We start from the raw sequence: 18,851 nt of genomic DNA on the forward strand, positions 1-18,851 counted from the left end.
TCATAAGCGTTGCTGTAAAAAGATCGATTATTATTGACAACTACATCACTGCTAGTGCTACTAGCTATGCTTAGAGAGAATGGAAGAAAAATACGACCTGTCTACTAATTTATATTCGTAATCATTACTATAATTTAGATTTTAATTTGTATGGAATCTAGTTTTGTATAATTTTAGGGAAATAGCTTAATTACTTTCTAAATAAAGTAGAAATGGCAGATTTTTTGGAGTCCGAAGCTGAGGAGAGCGAGGTTAGTAACTTGCAAAATACCGTAAGACGAAACTAAGTTTTCGCCTGTTTATTGTCACAATTACGTTGAGCATAACGCTTAATTTCTATTACGCTTATTTTAGTTGGATTCTGAAGATGATGAGAAGCCTACAGAACGTAAAAAACCGAAGCGCAAAGCTGCTGTTCAAAGCGATGACGAGGATGAAGAAGAAGAAGGTTTGTCCTAATTAATGTAACTTTTCAGCAGCCTAGCTTGTACGGCCTCAGTGCCAATCCCGTTACTAAACTACTATAACAACGAGAACACTTACGTCGTAAACTTTGTGTTTTACGTATTTTTAGGTTACAAATAGTGTTTTGTATATCTTTAAATAAAAAGTGTACAAACAGAATTTTTTTTATAAATAATTGATGTTTATTTGAGATTGTACAGTTAATTATTTCATAAATCACTGTTTGTATAGTTTTTTATTTCATAAATCACAAGTCATACAAATCTAATAATTCAATTATGAAAAGCTTTTTCCTAATATTTGATACTTTGAAATTTTTTGCTGTTTTGATAGACATGAAATTGCATAAAATGAGTTTTTCTTTAAATTAATACATTTGATCTATTCCAAGTGTCCTTTTGGCTTAATATTGAAGTCGCAAGTTAAAGTCCAAGTCAATAACAACTGTTTAAGATTGTTCAATAAAATTTATGTTTAAGATGACGAGGAGAGACTTCGGGAAGAGTTAAAGGATTTGATTGATGATGCACCAATTGAGGAATCTGGTAGCGATGGGGAAGACTCAGATGCTAGTGTTGGACCAAAGAAAAGAAAGAAAAGTGATGATGAACTAGATGACAGATTAGAGGATGAAGATTATGATCTTATAGAAGAGAATCTTGGAGTTAAAGTTGCTAGAGTAAGAACTTTTTACAGTGTATGTTAAGTTAGGGCTACAATATTTTTATGTAAAATAAGTCAGTAAGTGTAAATATGTATATATGTCAGTGTAAAATATTGTAATTTTTTTTCTAAGTGAAATAAAAGTATCAGTAAACAATACTGTTATAAAGTTTTAATTCCTTTTTTATGCCATGTAAAAAACAAACAGTTAACACAAAAGATTTTTACTTAAATTGGTTAAACATGAAGTATTTATTGAAATTAATAAATATGTATAAAATCCTTTATTAAAATGTAAATTCATTTTTTTTTCTAGTCTGTCTGATTATTATTACCTAATTTTTATTTACATTTCAGAACAAATTTAAACGTTTGCGACGTCTAGAAGATGATGACAGTGATAATGAAGGTGCAGATGACCCTGATTTGGAAAGGGAGGTTATAGCTGAAAAGCTTTTTGTTGGAGGTTCTGATGAGGTATGTGATTATTATGCAGTTTAACTTTGATATTTAATTTATAAATCTTTTCTATAAGGTACTCTCGTTATCTCTATCTATCTATCTCGGTATCTTGAAGTTTAAATAGAATGAGAACACAGATACAGCCAATAAATATGCTTTACTTTTTTGTATCAATTAAAGCTAAAATGAAGCCAATTCTCATTTGCATGTTAGAAATGTATACAACAAAGTTAAGGGTTTACCATATGATTATTGATTCAGTAATGAAAAGGTGAGTGTGGAAAAGATTCTGCGGTATTCAGTCTTAAATTATGTATAGTAAAACTGGCCACTGTGCAAGACTAACCAAATTGGTAATAAAAAAAGATGATTGTATATTAAGTTAATGGCTTGTCATTTCTTTTTAGAAGTGGCAATAGTACTGTATATAAGACTGTCTGGTCCTGATATACAGTTATTTGTTCAACAGACAGCTAACAGATACATATCCAAAGTAACATTTTCACAATAGAGAAGCTTCAAACAGACATTTGTACCTTTACCTTTACCTACTGGCTTTAAAACATTTGTGTAGTTTCATTATCATCTTCATCATTTCAGCTATACATCTATTGCTTGTCATAGACACCAACTTCCAAAAAACCAGTTAAATTATTATTGAAATAATAATTGTCACCTATGTAATTTGTGAAAATGAAATTTGTAAGTTGTATATCTACTAAATAAATAACCATTAAAAACTTAAACTATTCCATCACTATTGTCCCTATCAGTATAATGTCATTGTATAGTGTAGGTAACTAAAAACATAAATTTTTGGATACAGGAGGATGAAAATCGCTCCGAGTCTGCTGCACCGCGTGAAGTAGAGTATGATGATGAAAATGAGGATATGGAATCAGATGCAGACGATTTTATTGTTGATGATGATGGTAGACCAATTGCTGAGCGAAAGAAGAAACGGAAACCAATATTCACAGATGCGTTAGTATAACACATTAATGTAATCAATATTTTTTGTACATAGTTTCATCATCATTATTTCAGGCATATGGCATCCACTGCTGGATATGGGCCTCCACATAGACTTTCAATAGGAATGGTTGGAAGCAGTCTCTGGCAACTTTAAATTCACTTTATGGGTGCATGTCCTATGCTGCGCTTGCTGTTCCTTGGTCTTTACTCCAGAACTTTACAGCTCCTTAGATCTGCAATTTTTTGTGCTTACTTACTTAAAAATTTCATATCACACTACCTAAAAAGCATATATTATTTGAAATTGCTTCATAAAAATTCATAGCCAAAATGTCAAGAAATCTGACATGCTAATGTATCTTTATTAAAAGTTGTTTGTTAGTTAGGGAAAGCTAATTTGTACCAAAATAATGTGAAGATGCAATTATAAATTTGCAATGGATTGTAATCATTTTTATTTTATATTGTAACCAGAGATTAAATATTTCAAAGCATATTCACTTAGTTATGGTGTTGACTTGTTAAAGAAATTTACTTTAAAAAAATCTTTTTTTAATATAGATAAATAATATTAATAATAATTTGAAAATAAAAAATAGTAATATTTAAATAAAAAATAGTAAGAGATTAATAAAAAATAGAAATAATGTAATATGTAAAGCATATAAATGTTATTATTATTATTCTTGATGATAATTAGAGTATTATAATTTATTTGGTTTTACAGATCTCTGCAAGAGGGTCAAGATATATTTGGTGTAGATTTTGATTATGATGAATTTGAGAAATATGGTGAGGAAGATTATGAGGATGAAGAAGATGAAGATCTCGATGAGTATATTGAAGATGAAGAGGAAGAAGGTAAAAACTGAAATAACTAATTAATATACACACTTTATCATTAGTGTAAAAATACAAAAAGAAGACACAGTTTTTTAAGAATCATGAATTTATGTTTAACCCCATTTAAAAGATTATATAATTTTTTCGAATCAATTTAAAAAAGTAATATATGGCAATAAAAGAACTGCTATCAGTGACATTATTGTAAAACAAAAAGTAGATAATTTTCGAAGATCTACACTTAAGAATTGTGAATCCCCCTTTTTCCACCTTAATATAGATCCCCGTCGAGTCTGCCGTAGACCCCTGGGGTCCGTTTAGACCAATTTGGGAAACACTATTGTAAAGTAAACACTTTTCCACAGGTGAAAGAAGGCGAACTAAGAAGGGCAAAGCTAAACGACCAAGCAAGAAATCCATTTTTGAAATTTATGAACCTAGTGAATTGAAGAGAAGCCATTTCACTGATTTAGATAATGAGGTAATCCATGTCTTAAATTACAAAAGCATATTCTCTTTAAAGTATTCCAGGCTACAAACTATTATAATAAATATATAATCTTTAATAATTACAAAAAATCATATAATCTGTATTAAAGGTTTTATGTTAAACAATGGATATGTGTATGCAAGTAGTTATAATTAATAAACTGGCTAATTCATCAGATACGTAAAACTGATGTACCAGAACGGATGCAAATTCGTGAAGTGCCCATAACTCCCGTGGAGGAAGGCAGCACGGAATTGGAAGATGAGGCAGAATGGATATACAAGCAAGCATTCTTGAAACCCCCTGTATCCAAAGCTGATACACAGGAGGCTAGAGAACGGTCGCGAAGGTAAGCGCATAATTATTTTATTATCGAATATTGGTATACAAGTTTAGTAGCTGTAGTTGGTACAGCTGGTAATAAGTGACCTCAGAAAATTTATTAAAAAATGTTTATGTCTAATTAAGTAGCTCCAAGGCCGGTTAAAGTTGGATATAGATAATTTCGAGATATATACTGACAAAATTGCAACTAGGCAATAAAGAATTTTGCAGTAAGAATTTTTGTCTGTCATTCACAGAAAAGTAATAGATATATAATCATAGAAATAAATCATATTGTGGTAATCATTTTAAAAATCATGATAGTTTTTTAATAAATTTTCTGAGAATAGCCTGTACATGCTTTATTACTCGATTCCGAACTCATTGTATAGTTGTTTAAAATATAAAAGTTTAAATAATATTACTTTTGTTCCAGAGGAGCAAGCACTGTAGTTAAAATTCGACAAGCACTAGACTTCATGCGGAATCAAACATTGGAAGTTCCTTTTATTGCTTTTTATCGCAAGGAATATGTTCAACCCGAACTTAGCATTAATGATTTATGGAAGGTTTACAAATACGACGCTAAGGTGAAAATTTTATATATATTTCCTTTACCATGTTGATTTTATACAAGCTACTTTTCTTTACACTACAATTTTGCCATTTTATCCCTTCTTCTAGATAAGTAAGAAGGAGGCCTCTTACTTTAATGAGGATAAAAAAAATACAGAATAAAAAGATAATAAAATCACAGCATTGGTAGCCAAGTGGTATAGGACTATGTCCCGGGATATAATCTTGTATAATTCACAATGAGCACTACTTATATCAATTACCAACTCGACTACCAAACATGGTGATTATGGTATATCTCCTAAGATATCTTTAGGGAAGGCAAAGCAAAGCATAGTTGCAGTGGGTGTCTGCGAAACGACAAATGGGGTTATTTAGTTGATAATTTAAAATTAAGTATCACCTAGACAATGTTTCTAATCAAATATTTTTCATATATAGTGGTGTCAGTTGAAGCAGCGTAAAGAAAATTTACTTAAGTTATTAGAGAATATGCGCGATTTTCAATTGGATAAAGTGATGGAGAACCCGGATGCTCCCATTCCTGATAACATGCGATTAGTCAAGGATGAAGACATTGAAAGGTAAATATGGTAGATAGTACTAACAGGAACATATCCGGGTTCTAGTCAATATTATGTATATAGGTTTCTTGAATTCATTATTGGGAATGCTATCCCCTCTGGTAACAACCTGATTACGGCCAGAATTATGGGAGCCTACATGTCTTGAAATTATCTTTTAAAACCATGAGTGTGCAAACTTGTGATGCCATGATCGTCTTTTAAAAGATGTAAACTTGTTATAATATGATATATTTTTACAATGATATATTGAATAATATTAATATGATTTTAAAAATTAATATTTTTAATATCCCAAGTAATCCATTATAGATCAAATTCTACTTTTATGTAAACAATGTCCTAGAATTACTTTGTAAAATAAGAGTAGCTCTACATTGAGTATTTTAAGTTTAAAGTAAATATCTAATGTAATGTTTAGTGCAAAAAACCAAGCATTACAAGCTATGTTTGAATTGGTTCAAAAATTTTTATTTGGTTGTAAAAAATAAAGTTCATGCAAACAAATCAAAATGTATAAGTTTTAAAAATTACCTTAAAGTAGTACATTAAATAAACTTTACAATTTTAACTTCACCATTGTAAAAATTACTTATTAATGTGGAAGGCAAAAAGTAACACCAAGTGAAGTCCAATATTAAAGGTATAAAAATGATAAAATCTATTGACAGGTTGAAAAATGTTCAAACGCCAGAAGAATTGAGAGATGTGCATACACACTTCCTTCTGTATTACTCTAATGATCTACCTGAGATGCAAAAGCTACAGAAGGCGAAGGAGAGACAGAGGGAGATAGAAGAAAAGAAGTGAGTACATATAAATAATATTAGCTTTCTAATAATAATGGTTTCAATGTTCAACAACTTGCTTTTAAAATATTCTCCATTTAAAATTTCTCCCAAAATTATGAGTATAATACATACAATTTTATTTTTGTAACAGAGTGAAAGGTTCTGAATCAAAGATATTCGTTATATAATTAATGACAAAAGATCCTATGTGCATGTTTCAAAACAATGCGTACATAACTTTTTGTGGGAAAAATGAAATATGTATTATAATATATGTAAATTTTTTTAGTAGGGGGGGGGGGAGGTTAGCTTTTTTGATTAATTTTTTCCATGGCCCCTGTTATTGGGGACTTTCATTCTACAATTTTCTATCATTCTTTTTCATACTTATTTCTGTTCATTAATTGCCTGAATCAATCGACAAGCTCAGAGCCAGTCAATGATGGGAAATGCTCAGAATTTCTGAATGAATTTGAATTAGGAATGATGTGATACCTATGTCCTATGGCTGAAATGATAATGTACTATAATTAGTACTGAAATGATATTTTGGTGTATACAAAAGTCTCCCTGGTATGTTTTACTATGTGCGTGTGATGTGAACAGGCGTGCGGCTCGAGAAGAGGCTGAGAGGAACGGCGAGGACCCGGAGGAGGCAGCCGCCGCGGTGGAGGCGGCATTGCCCGACGACCCGGCCCCACCGCACGACGTCAAGTACGCCGTGCGCTCCGGGCCATACGAGCTGTGTAGGAAGGCGGGCATTGGTAAGTAAACCGGCTCTTATATGACCGAGTTTTTTCAACATTTGCCTTACATATACAAATTTCTAGAATTATTTTAATGTTACGTGTATTTAATTGTTTATTAAGAGGACTGATTTTTGTGAAGATAATTGGAAGGTAGTATACAAGTCGATTGGTTAGAAAGTTACACCTCCAGCTAATGCTTCTTTTCTCTCTTCTTGAAAAATCAATTGAAATAACATACTGAGTGATTGGTTATGGGTGTAAAAGATTTTTGTTAACAAATGAACTATACATTTACCAGATGTTCCTAATATAATTGTTATACAGAACCATTGGTGAAGATGTTCGGTTTGAGCCCGGAGCAGTTTGCAGAAAACGTACGCGACAACTACCAGAGGCACGAGGTGGAACAGCCTGCGGTGCCTCCTCTAGAAGCAGCTGCACCTTACGTCAGTATAACCATATTTATTTATGTTAAAAATACCTCTATCTTCTTGGTGTTGGCCCTACCATCGCATCACTGTTGTAGATTAGTAGTATTACTGATCCTTTTATTACAACATTCTAATGATTTAATCGTGAATTTTCATCGCTTAGTTTCGGTTAACTTAATTAAATGTCTATTTTAAATCGATAACTTTATCCCCAGGGCATAAATGTAGCATTAAATAATTTATTCCAAAAATGTCCAAAAAAAAAACAATTACGTTTTTGATAAACCTTAAATTTATATTGTCAATATTTAGTTTAAATTTTTCTATACTGGGAACATAACAAGAATTATTAGTTTGCCTATTTAGTTAGACAAATAATATTATTATCCATTCAATGATGAAATAAATAAAAATAAAAAAAAAACAAAATCATCAAATAAACAAAAATCTAGAGATATAGCATAAGACTGACTAGAACTGCTCTACTGTACGTTAGGGAGGTTCATGTACATACATTATTATGAGATAAATGTGATTATAGGGTTTATTGATAAATATACAATTTAAAGTAATATTATGATTGAAATGATAAAAAAATAGAATAGTTTCAATATATCAGATATCCTCGTAAAAGAAAAAATTAGTGTAATAATATTTCAGACAATAATACATTATAAGACTGACATGTATATTCTATCAAATGAATGGATACCAAAATTATGACTTTGATATTTTTGGATATGACATCTGTTATTGAAATATCTGGTAAATCGATAATAATAATAGATGCATATTTCAATTTTGTATTACTTGTTGCGTGTAGTGTGGGGCAAGTGGGTCAGCGGGCGAGGTGGTCCGGCGTGCCGTGTACATGTGCGGCGTGCAGCTGGCCCGCGAGCCTCTCCTCCGTGGCGCTCTGCGCGACGCTCTTCGGGAACGTGCTACACTTTCGGTGCGTCCCACCCCACGGGGCCTCAAGGAGATCGACGAAAGCCACGCCTGCTATAGGTAACACTTTATATGTTTTTGTGCGGGATTCATAAATGAGTCCACCATATATCCATCCAGTCCTCTGGTGGAAAGGAAAGTTATGTGCATGTGAAACTGTTATTAAAGCGTCTCTTCTTACTGGTACTTTTTGTGACGAGGCTGAAACCCCGTAGCCTACTTTTGTTACCCATAGTTCTAAACTATGGGAATGCTTGTTTACACTATCATAGTTTCAATGACTTGGGACACAGCTGACGATGCCCAATAGTAATTATAATGGAGTTGTGACAGGTCTTATAAATACACAACTAAGATCCTAACATGTGGTGATAGATTTTTATTTACATTACGTGTCAGTCATGAAGACATTAAATTAGCTAAGCAATACCGACAGTTCCATCTGATATATATCTTTTGATCTATATTACAAAACTTCAGTTGATCATGTACATCAATTTATAATGTGATTACATTAATAATTGAACATTTTAAAGCTAAAATTGATTTATTAATAATGATTTTTTAATATCTTTTTATAATTCGATAAAAAAATTCCGGACAGTTTAAAATATCTAAAGAAGAAACCCGTCCGCGACCTGACTGGGGACCAGTTCCTGAAGTTAACAATGGCCGTGGAGGACCGACTTCTCGAGATGAACATCAGTGAACAGATAGAAGGGAATACCAGCCCCAGCTACCTAGAGGAATTAAAGCAACTGTATCAAAAGGTAAAAATTGAAAATCACTGATACCTATAATCATATAAATCAAAGCCTGTAAACCACTAGGACATATCATGTACAAGAAATTATGTGAAATATGTTAAAACTTTTGTCTATAAAAATAATATAATTTTTAATTCTTAAATCTGAATAACAAATTTCTTTAAATTAGAAATTAAATTCTCTATATAATTTGTAACTTTTTTGCAACGTTTGAGACTTCGTACTTTGACAAGTTATTTGACCCAAAAATAAAGAAATAATACATTTTCGGAATTTTCACTATACTTATTGATTTCTTTTATTTATTAATATTATATATTAAAATTGCATATAAAAATAGGTTATCTGTTACGAATAATGCAAGTTATATATACAATATATTTTTATTGTAATGTTTTATTTTTGTTTAGTAAGGTTGTGACGCCTTTTCAAGTTTGAATTAAGTCGATTTTGACAGCCGGGGACAGGTGTTTTAATATATTTCATAATCTGACGGTCGTACAGTTATCAATCGTTTTTTTATTGTCATGATTAAAATAGAAATGTATTGATTTTCCTATTTCCCTCACTAATTTTTTTTATTTTACTTCTCCCTAAGGTGTAACCTTCCTAATCCATGTGCTTTTGTGAAAATATGAATTAATTTTTATTTATAAAGATTAACGTTTGCAAAGAGTGTATGTAATTGTAATATTAGACAAAGTTATAAATATTTTTCTTTAAAGCATATATTACTTAATGTAAATGAATTGATTATGAGGTGTCTGGTGGTAATATTTGAAGTTATTGGTTGTTTTGTACAGGACGAGTTCGCGGCGACGGTGCAGGCGTGGAATGAGCTAAGAGCGGAGGCGGTTAACATCGCGCTCACGAAGATCGTGATGCCGGAACTTCGGCGCGAACTGCACGCAGTACTGCTGCAGGAGGCTAAGGACTATGTCCTCAAGTAAGTCAAAGTTCAAGTCAAACTAGGTCTATTATAAACATCAGCTTAAAACTACGCAAGCAAATAATTTAATGTTAGTATGAGAGTTTGGTTTTGTTTAATTAAATATCAGCTTATCAGTTTATCATACATAAAATACATTCATGAAATCGCACGAAATACAACGACCGACAAAACGTCACATAGGTAGTGTGGGATAGAGATAGCTCTACAAAGCCGAAATTACCCGATTGTCTCTTTCCAAAGATCGATGTGTAATATTTATCGGCGGGTACTGTATACTTACAATACCGGCGGTCGTGCCCGCCTAGACCGCGTTTAACCCAGGGCTGCCAGGGGAGACCTGTGTAGCTCCCGACCGCCGAGTGGTCCCGTTTTGCCTATGCACATACACCCGAATAGACTTTTTTCGTACGTACGTCTCCGCTGTAATTGGGATACGATTTCTTAGCGTAAATTATTAGTCCGCCAACCTTCTTTTTCCAAAAGCTCACCATCGATAAAGCTGCACAAAGCATATATCGGTTAGCAGCATAATATAACATCAAATGTAATGAAATGTTAATAGATGTTATAAATTTTATTTGTCATCAGGTGTTGCCGTCGTCGCTTGTATGACTGGCTGAAGGTGGCGCCGTACGAGTCGCGAGTGTCCGACGACGATGACGAAGAATGGGACACCTCTAATGGTGAGAAAGTATTGTCGTATATGATGGTGTTAATATTAATACCTCAGTAGTACCAGTGCAACACTGGTGTTGTTAATAAAGAAAATCAAATATTGCGATGATAGTTTGAAGACGAAACCAGTCTGCTAGTGGTAGCGAAAATGGAATGAATTGTTGAAGAAGCAACTGTCACTGGTTGCAATATTAACGGAGTTTTAAAAATATCATTAAATTAATTTTTAGTCTGTGTTGAAACAACCGTAATTTAAAAAAAATTAAAGCGCATAACATAGGGATTAGATCAGGGGTCGGTAATGTTTTTTGTGAATGGGTAAAATTAAAATGATCGTCGTTTCAGCCCATAAACGCCCACTGCAATGCATAGATATCTATGGAGGAATATACCATAGTCATCATGCTTAGTAGCTATCGCACCTCGGTATTATGGTGTGCAGAGGTCGTTGCTGCCCATCCTCTGGAAACTTTTTTGTGAGCAGTAGCATTAATGCATTTAATGTACGAAGTCGCGACCTATGATAAAGCTCAATTGTTTCATGAAAAAAAAATTGTTTAAAATAAAAAAAAAACCGTGGGTTGTTCGTTACATGTCTATCAGATATTAGTTGAATGCTAAACTCCTTAGGATCTGTTGATAAAGAATGTTATATTTACCAGGTCTTCGTGTGATGTCTATTGCTTACGTTCCGGATCGTCAGCAGTGTGCGTTCGCGTGCGTGGTCGCGGGCGGGGGTGAGGTGGTGGACCACTTGCGGCTGCCGTACCTCATGTGCCGTCGCAACGGCTGGGACGCTGCGGAGAGACAGAACAAGGAGTCCGACATGTCTGCTATTAGGAGGTAACATTATTCAAATCATAATAAATTTCATTAAACTGTGTATATTCAAATCTGTTTACATGGATGGTAGGGATAGCATAAAAGAAAACTCAAAAAAGATCGCAATACATTTATATTTATATATAGGGACTACAAGTCTCTCATAGAAAATAACTCAACTAATAACTAATAACCCTTTCGTCACTTGCACAAATCTGACACACAATAAAAAAACTGCTCCCGTCAAGTTAACTTTTAACTTCTCATTACAAAGTTTGTAATAAATAAGAGACTATTCGGTAAATATCTCATTAAAGTAAAGTCCACTCAGAGACCTGACAGGATACGCGTGTATAATGTGATGAATTATGTTCATATAAAAAATGGCAGATCAAATCTACTGTTTATTTTTAATTACACTATCTATTATGTTCTAAATTATTGCACAAAAAGTTTTAGTGGCAATTATTCCACAGAGCCTTTGCCTGAGTGATCAAAAAACTTTGTAGTTAACAAACAAATGATGCACAGGTCCAAATAGAGGTTCCTGGGCTGGCTCTGTGGCTTAGTTTTATTTAAATTTTTCTTTGAAAAAGATAACATGATAAGATAAAACACGAAAACGACGTTAAAATCTTAAATCTAAGGAGACACTTCGTGCATAACGTAAGCTCTGTTAAGCTGTAAATGCAGATAAGCAAATGGCATTTGTCTATGACTAAATAAACAGAAATAAAAAAAGGAATGATGACTTCTTGACAATTAGAGTAAAACTGTTGCTCACGTAAGGCCTCATTGGCAAGTTTACAGTTGTTTAACCAGCCCCAGAGAGGGTTATGCATGGGACATCTTTATGTGATCGACAGGAATGAACAGGTCTGTAGATTGGCAAGTTGAAGTGATAGTGGTAGTTCACAAAGCGAGCAGAACAAATGGCCACTGGAGTTTTCTTCCTGAATGGTGACTATGGGCTAACAAGCGCAGCATACAATGTCAACCTAAAAAGTGGAACACGCTGGATGCATGCCACAAGTGATGATGATGGAGCTTTTGTACCAATAGCGGTGTTTACGTTGTTACTCAGGTTTATTCTTCGAAAGAAACCACATGTGGTGGTGATTGGTGGGGAGTCTCGCGAAGCTCAGAACATCAAGGCGGACATCTCAGATTGCATACAGCGGCTTGTGGACGATGAGCAGTTCCCCCGCATTCCAATCGAGATCGCCGACAACCACATCAGCAAGATCTACAGCAACAGTATACGAGGCCGGGTAAGCCCTATATAGAAAAACAGGATGACAACGCAAAAGTTATTAGTGTATTTGTTTGAAAATTTAATAATTAAAAAAAAAATTGACGTCATGTGAATATAAATGTTATAATTTTTTTGCAGAATGACTTCAGAGAATATCCAGAAATGTTACGCCAAGCCATATGCCAGGGCCGTCTCTTACAGGACCCCTTAATGGAAATATCGCAGCTATGCGGACCTGATGAGGAAATTCTTTGTCTCAGATACCACCCTCTACAAGATCAGATTAGCAAAGAGGATCTTCTAGATGGAATTGAACTTGAATTTGTGAACCGTATAAATGAAGTAGGTGTTGATGTCAACGAGGCGATTCTAACTGGCCGAGGCACGGAGCTCCTTCAGTTTGTCTGTGGTTTGGGTCCAAGGAAAGCTCAAGCACTGATTAAACTATTTAAACAAACAAATCAGAAACTTGAAAACAGAACACAGCTAGTAACAGTTTGTCATATGGGACCAAAAGTATTTATCAATTGCTCAGGTTTTATCAAAATAGATACTAGTAGCCTTGGGGACAGCACAGAGGCATATATTGAGGTTCTTGATGGATCCAGAGTCCATCCGGAGACCTACGAATGGGCTAGAAAAATGGCGGTCGATGCATTAGAGTATGAAGACGAAGATGCTAACCCAGCCGGTGCCTTGGAAGAGATTTTAGAAGCTCCAGAAAGACTGAAAGACTTGGATCTCGATGCCTTTGCAGAGGAGTTAGAACGACAAGGTTTTGGGAATAAGAGCATAACATTATATGACATACGAGCAGAATTAAACTCTAGGTATAAAGATCTAAGAGTGCCTTATCGTTCGCCGACATTAGAGGAGATGTTCGACATTTTAACCAAAGAGTCACCCGAGACTTTCTACGTAGGGAAAATGGTTCTAGCGACAGTTGTTGGAATTACACACAGGAAGCCACAAAGAGAGATGCTAGACCAGGCTAACCCTGTGAGAAATGACGAAACTGGGCTGTGGGAATGTCCTTTCTGTCATAAAAATGACTTCCCTGAGTTATCAGAGGTAAGGATTTAATGTTGATAAAATTAATTTATGGTAATGTTCTTAATCACAGATAGTGATTAATAGTAATTACTTTTAAGGTGTGGAATCATTTCGATGCTGGTGCGTGTCCGGGGCAAGCAACTGGTGTCCGTATTCGTCTAGACAATGGAGTTTCCGGATATATACACATAAAGAATCTCTCCGACCGACATGTCACGGATCCTACGGAACGTGTACGGATTGGACAGACTGTTCACTGTCGCGTGTTGAAAATAGACGTAGAACGGTTCTCTGTTGACTGTACATCTAAATCATCAGATTTATTGGACAAAAATAATGAGTGGAGGTGAGTGTGACATCATCATTTCAGCTGAAGCACATCCACAAAATATTTATTTTATATATTTATCTATTGAATATTCTTTATTGTGCACGTTTGTTTATTGTATAGGTACATAGTAATTTCTTCCAGGCAACCATGAATCTATGTTACATTACGTTATTTTCTATTTGTTTTCTATTGGAACACCACAGGCCAATAACTTCTGGCAGTATAAAGTCTTCGGAGATAAACATAAGAGTATATATATTGTATTGATTTTGAAATTACCTTTTCTTTCTAGACTGTCATTACTTTATTTTTAATGATTTTTGGAGAGGAAGGTATACAATACTTTAATTAGGATAATAGCTATTCATTAATCAATATTTAACACTCTAAACGCCATGGGGGTCACCGGTGACCTCACCCTTCCTCTATCATAGCGCCTTGGGGGTCACCGGTGACCTCAATGTATAGTCATATTCAAACTACTTTTTCTCGCCGCCGGCCATACTGACTGTTACTTTATTCGTACTCCGTGACCGGCACGGCGCTGTAGAACTATACTGCGCAGTGGGACAAACATACCTTGTAAGGAATTGAAAAAATGAAAGATAGCGAAAAAAGTAACCAAAATAAAAATTCAGGATATATAATTCAAATGAGTCTTTATTATTTAAACGAAAATTAGCATGGGTTCACTATCCGATTCTACAAGAGCGTCATTGTTTATAGAAGCGATCGAAAAAGAAATTTCTAACGCGTTGATTTGCTTCCATTCATCCTGCGTAAATTCGAAGTCCTCCATAGCTAAATCCATATCTAAAGGCTCGCACATTAACTATTCAATAAGAAAATGATGACAGCTAAGATAGTAGGAACGTAATTGATCTAGTAACACACGTTCTACCACCGTAAGCGCGAGCGCACTGCTGGTGTAGCGGGTGGCCGGCGGGGTGGCCGGCGCGGCGCCGGGTACCGGAAAATATATTTTCTGTATTTGGGCGCCATAGGGTGAACCGGTGACCTCAGCTATGTATTTGACTGTAACTATGTAACCCATGTACAGAATTGAATAAAACTTATTTTCTATACGTATCGTAACATAATAAACAAATTACGACCAAAAGTATTTTTACGATTTTTATTTTTTCCTATCGGCGTTTAACGTGTTAATAGTATCAATATTTAATAAATCAATATTTAATAGTATTCACCGCTTTAAAACATTGTCACTTATTTCCTTTTATTTTATCTTTGCCATAGACCTTCTAAAGATCCGTATTACGACCAAGAAGCAGAAGATAAAGACGTACGTAAGGACACCGAGGCCAAGCAAACAAAGGAGCGTATGCAGTATGTGAAAAGAGTGATAGTGCACCCGGCTTTCCAGAATATCTCCTTTGCGGAAGCTGAGAAGTTAATGGAGAATATGGCACAGGGAGAAGTTATTGTACGACCTAGTAGTAAGGTATGACATTGAAATTAATAAGTACAGTAGGAAATATAAGTATTTAGGTTAATTAAAGTAATTTTTGGGTTAAGAAATTATAGATTGTGTTATGAATAGATAGATAGTTTATCTGTGTAGCAGTTGTAGTTTATCATCTCATATGCATAAGCAGGCATATTAATCTGTTTCGCTCATTGGCACCTATGTTTTTCTAGAAATGGTTATTTGTAATTTTCCAAAACAATATTTTTAGGTAAATATGCACCTAATTTGGTGTGATAAACAGATTGTAACGGAATTGCCAGTAAAAGTAATATGCGGGACTAGTGGATTCAGCATGGATGCAGGCTTAAAGTAATATGCCACCTGTGGCCTCCAGGTTCTGAGTCCATTGACCAAGTGCAGTGTAGAATGTTTACCCACAAGGTGGATAGACGGCTTGATAAGGCCAGAAGACGGTCTTTCAGGATGTTTTATTTTTAGGCAGTTGGCATGTTTTCCAATGGCTGTGATTGGATTCAGTTCATACTAATTAACTCTGTTTGAGTGATGTAAATATTGTAGAAATTTCCGACCAATAATACTTTTTTATTTTAGACCACAATAGAATTTATTGTTGTCGAGAGGTGTAATAAATATTTTTTTCCAGGGTTCTGACCATTTAACAGTCACATGGAAAGTCGCTGAAGGTATTTGTCAACACATAGATGTGAGGGAAGAAGGCAAGGAGAATGCGTTTTCACTAGGTAAGGTATTAATCTTCATTTAATCATTTTCTTTTCGAGACACCAACAAAAATTTTATTAATACTTGTAATTATTTTTTTATCAGGACGAAGTCTCTGGATTCAGGGTTCGGAGTTTGAAGACTTGGATGAAATTATTGCCCGTTACGTGACTCCAATGGCAGGCCACGCGCGTGACCTTATTGCATATAAATATTATAAGCCAGTTGGCGGCATGAGAGACAAGGCTGAAGAGTGGCTCAAAGAAGAGAAAGCCAAAAACCCTAACAAAATCCACTATGTAATATCCGCTGCAAAGAACCACCCCGGAAGGTTTCTGCTCTCTTATCTACCTCGGTCCCGATGCACCCACGAGTATATATCGGTGACGCCGGATGGTTATAAATTCAGACAAAGGATGTTTGACTCTTTGGGAGGGTTGTTAAAGTGGTTCAAAGAGCATTTCCGAGATCCCCCTCCGTCGGGCACGCCGGTACAACGCACGCCGGCACTGCGCACGCCGCACGGAATGACTTCACTTTACCATACTCCGGCTGCACACACGCCTGCGTTCCATACGCCGGCCCACACGCCCGGCCCTGCTTACATAAACACACCGTACACGCCGTCAGCTCAAACGCCTTACATGACACCTTTCGCCACAACACCTCGACAACCGGACTTCCTCACACCCGCTGTGCCCCGGCACAAACCTGTGCAGATGCCCATGTACTCTGAACCGTCTGATTGGCAAAAGGCGGCCGAAGATTGGGTCCGACATAGATCAGCCCGCGACACGCCGTCTACACCGCGAAGCAGTGAAGGAATGCCGACCCCGCGACACGAATCACGGACCCCTCGCCACGAGTCGCGGACACCTCGACACGAATCCCGGACTCCGCGGCACGAGTCACGCACGCCGCGTCACGAGTCCCGGACGCCACACGGTCACGGACATAGCCACAGCCACAGTCACGGTCACGGTCACAGCCACAGTCACAGCCACAGTCACGGTCACAGCTCGGGCAGGTCATCGCGATCCCACTCCGTCCGCTCCACTCCCCACACTAACACATCACCTCGATCCATGTCACTAGGGGACGCCACGCCGCTTTACGACGAGAATTAGAAATAAGACTGAAAGATTTTTTATTTACCCTATTATTTTTGGGGGTCATGTGCTTGTTATACCCGAGTGGTTGGAATGTCGCTTTATAAGGCAATCAGCAATAAATTCCACAAAATAACTAACGACTAAAATAAATATTTTAGAATATAAATACCGATAAGCTACAGAAATAATGGCGTTATATATAATAATGTTTCCTTTGCGTTATTTATTATTTTGTAACCATAAATAATGAGAAAGATGTGAATTTGCAATCACATGAGTGGATTATTTTTTACACATAATGGAATTTACGTTTAATTTTAGTCAAATATTTGAAACAATTCTGAGATGCATATATTCTTTTTTCTACCTAAATTGTCACTTGGTGTGACACAAGTGTGTTGAATGGAATAATGCTCTTTCGAGGTAGTCAAGATACGCACGGGTTCAACTTCATACTGTATGACTCATTATCAAAAATGCACTTCAGTTATTTATATCAGTCCAAAATTACATGCATGCAAATTGACATATGGTTTAGCAGTGGTAATTAAAACTATTGAGCTTAATATACCATCGGTTGCTTGTGTACTATTTACTTCTTGTACGTTTTGTATAATTCGTTTTATTTACTATATACTGAATGCATTGCGTGCATTTGTTTCGTAGTTTAATAATGAAAAAAAAGAGTTTACTAAAATTCCTATTTTAATACCAATTACCCACATGCATGTTGTTACTAAATATATATATAGACATCTTGATAATGAAATAGATGTACGTTATAACTATAAGATATTTATAGCAAACTTAAGCGAATTTAATTGACGAGGGATTATCGTTTTAGTAACTATTTATTATTTCAAACCATACATTGAACCGATAACACATATTTACCCGACCGTATGGAGCTCATCGGTGTACATTGCTGTCGCTTTGGTGATAACTTGTTAAAATATTGTGAATTAATGTAAATCAGTTGATGATTCTCTTAAGTCTTACAATTAGTAAGTGGCTTGACAGTTAATGCGATCACTTGCGGGATAAAAATCTAATAAAATTGACAAACAGCTTGATGACTTTTATTTACCTCAATTTTTTATGATGATCGTCAAATAACTTATTATTGTGAAGTCTTCAAGAGTATAGGTACCAGCTTAAATTGCACAATACATAAATTGCATAGGAAGATCTGTTAACTTTATTGTTAAAGTGGCCGCCGAGTTAACAGTTTCCTGTTATGATAGCATCAACGCGCGCGCGAAAAGATATTCTTCAGTTTTAAATGAAGAATATGTGTTTATTTTGACAATACTCATGTATCTTTACAAAGAAAACAATTGTCCCTGGACAATATATTAAAAAATAAATAAAAAGGGAATATTTTTAAATTAGATAGATCGACATAATTTTTAA

The 18,851-nt window shown here is 35.1% G+C and overlaps 1 protein-coding gene across 1 annotated transcript; it reads left to right on the forward strand.

Annotated features, from left to right (window-relative positions):
• Positions 1 to 80: 80 nt before the first annotated feature.
• Positions 81 to 18,501, forward strand: Spt6 (transcription elongation factor Spt6). Its single transcript, XM_068777617.1, has 24 exons — positions 81 to 251; positions 355 to 448; positions 945 to 1,144; positions 1,486 to 1,605; positions 2,417 to 2,574; positions 3,293 to 3,426; positions 3,774 to 3,889; positions 4,075 to 4,247; positions 4,659 to 4,812; positions 5,240 to 5,382; positions 6,054 to 6,188; positions 6,780 to 6,937; positions 7,247 to 7,368; positions 8,177 to 8,361; positions 8,906 to 9,071; positions 9,872 to 10,014; positions 10,609 to 10,703; positions 11,358 to 11,538; positions 12,602 to 12,788; positions 12,911 to 13,843; positions 13,924 to 14,171; positions 15,414 to 15,618; positions 16,250 to 16,346; positions 16,432 to 18,501. Exons 1-24 carry the CDS (start codon positions 213 to 215, stop codon positions 17,451 to 17,453), a joined length of 5,208 nt encoding a protein of 1,735 aa, XP_068633718.1. The 5' UTR covers positions 81 to 212; the 3' UTR covers positions 17,454 to 18,501.
• Positions 18,502 to 18,851: the final 350 nt, after the last annotated feature.

The sequence above is a fragment of the Battus philenor genome, unplaced genomic scaffold, assembly GCF_028537555.1.
Source record: "Battus philenor isolate CCGP_79_NKW_IND1 unplaced genomic scaffold, ilBatPhil1.0.hap1 SCAF_13, whole genome shotgun sequence".
In the NCBI taxonomy this organism is placed as follows: domain Eukaryota; kingdom Metazoa; phylum Arthropoda; class Insecta; order Lepidoptera; family Papilionidae; genus Battus; species Battus philenor.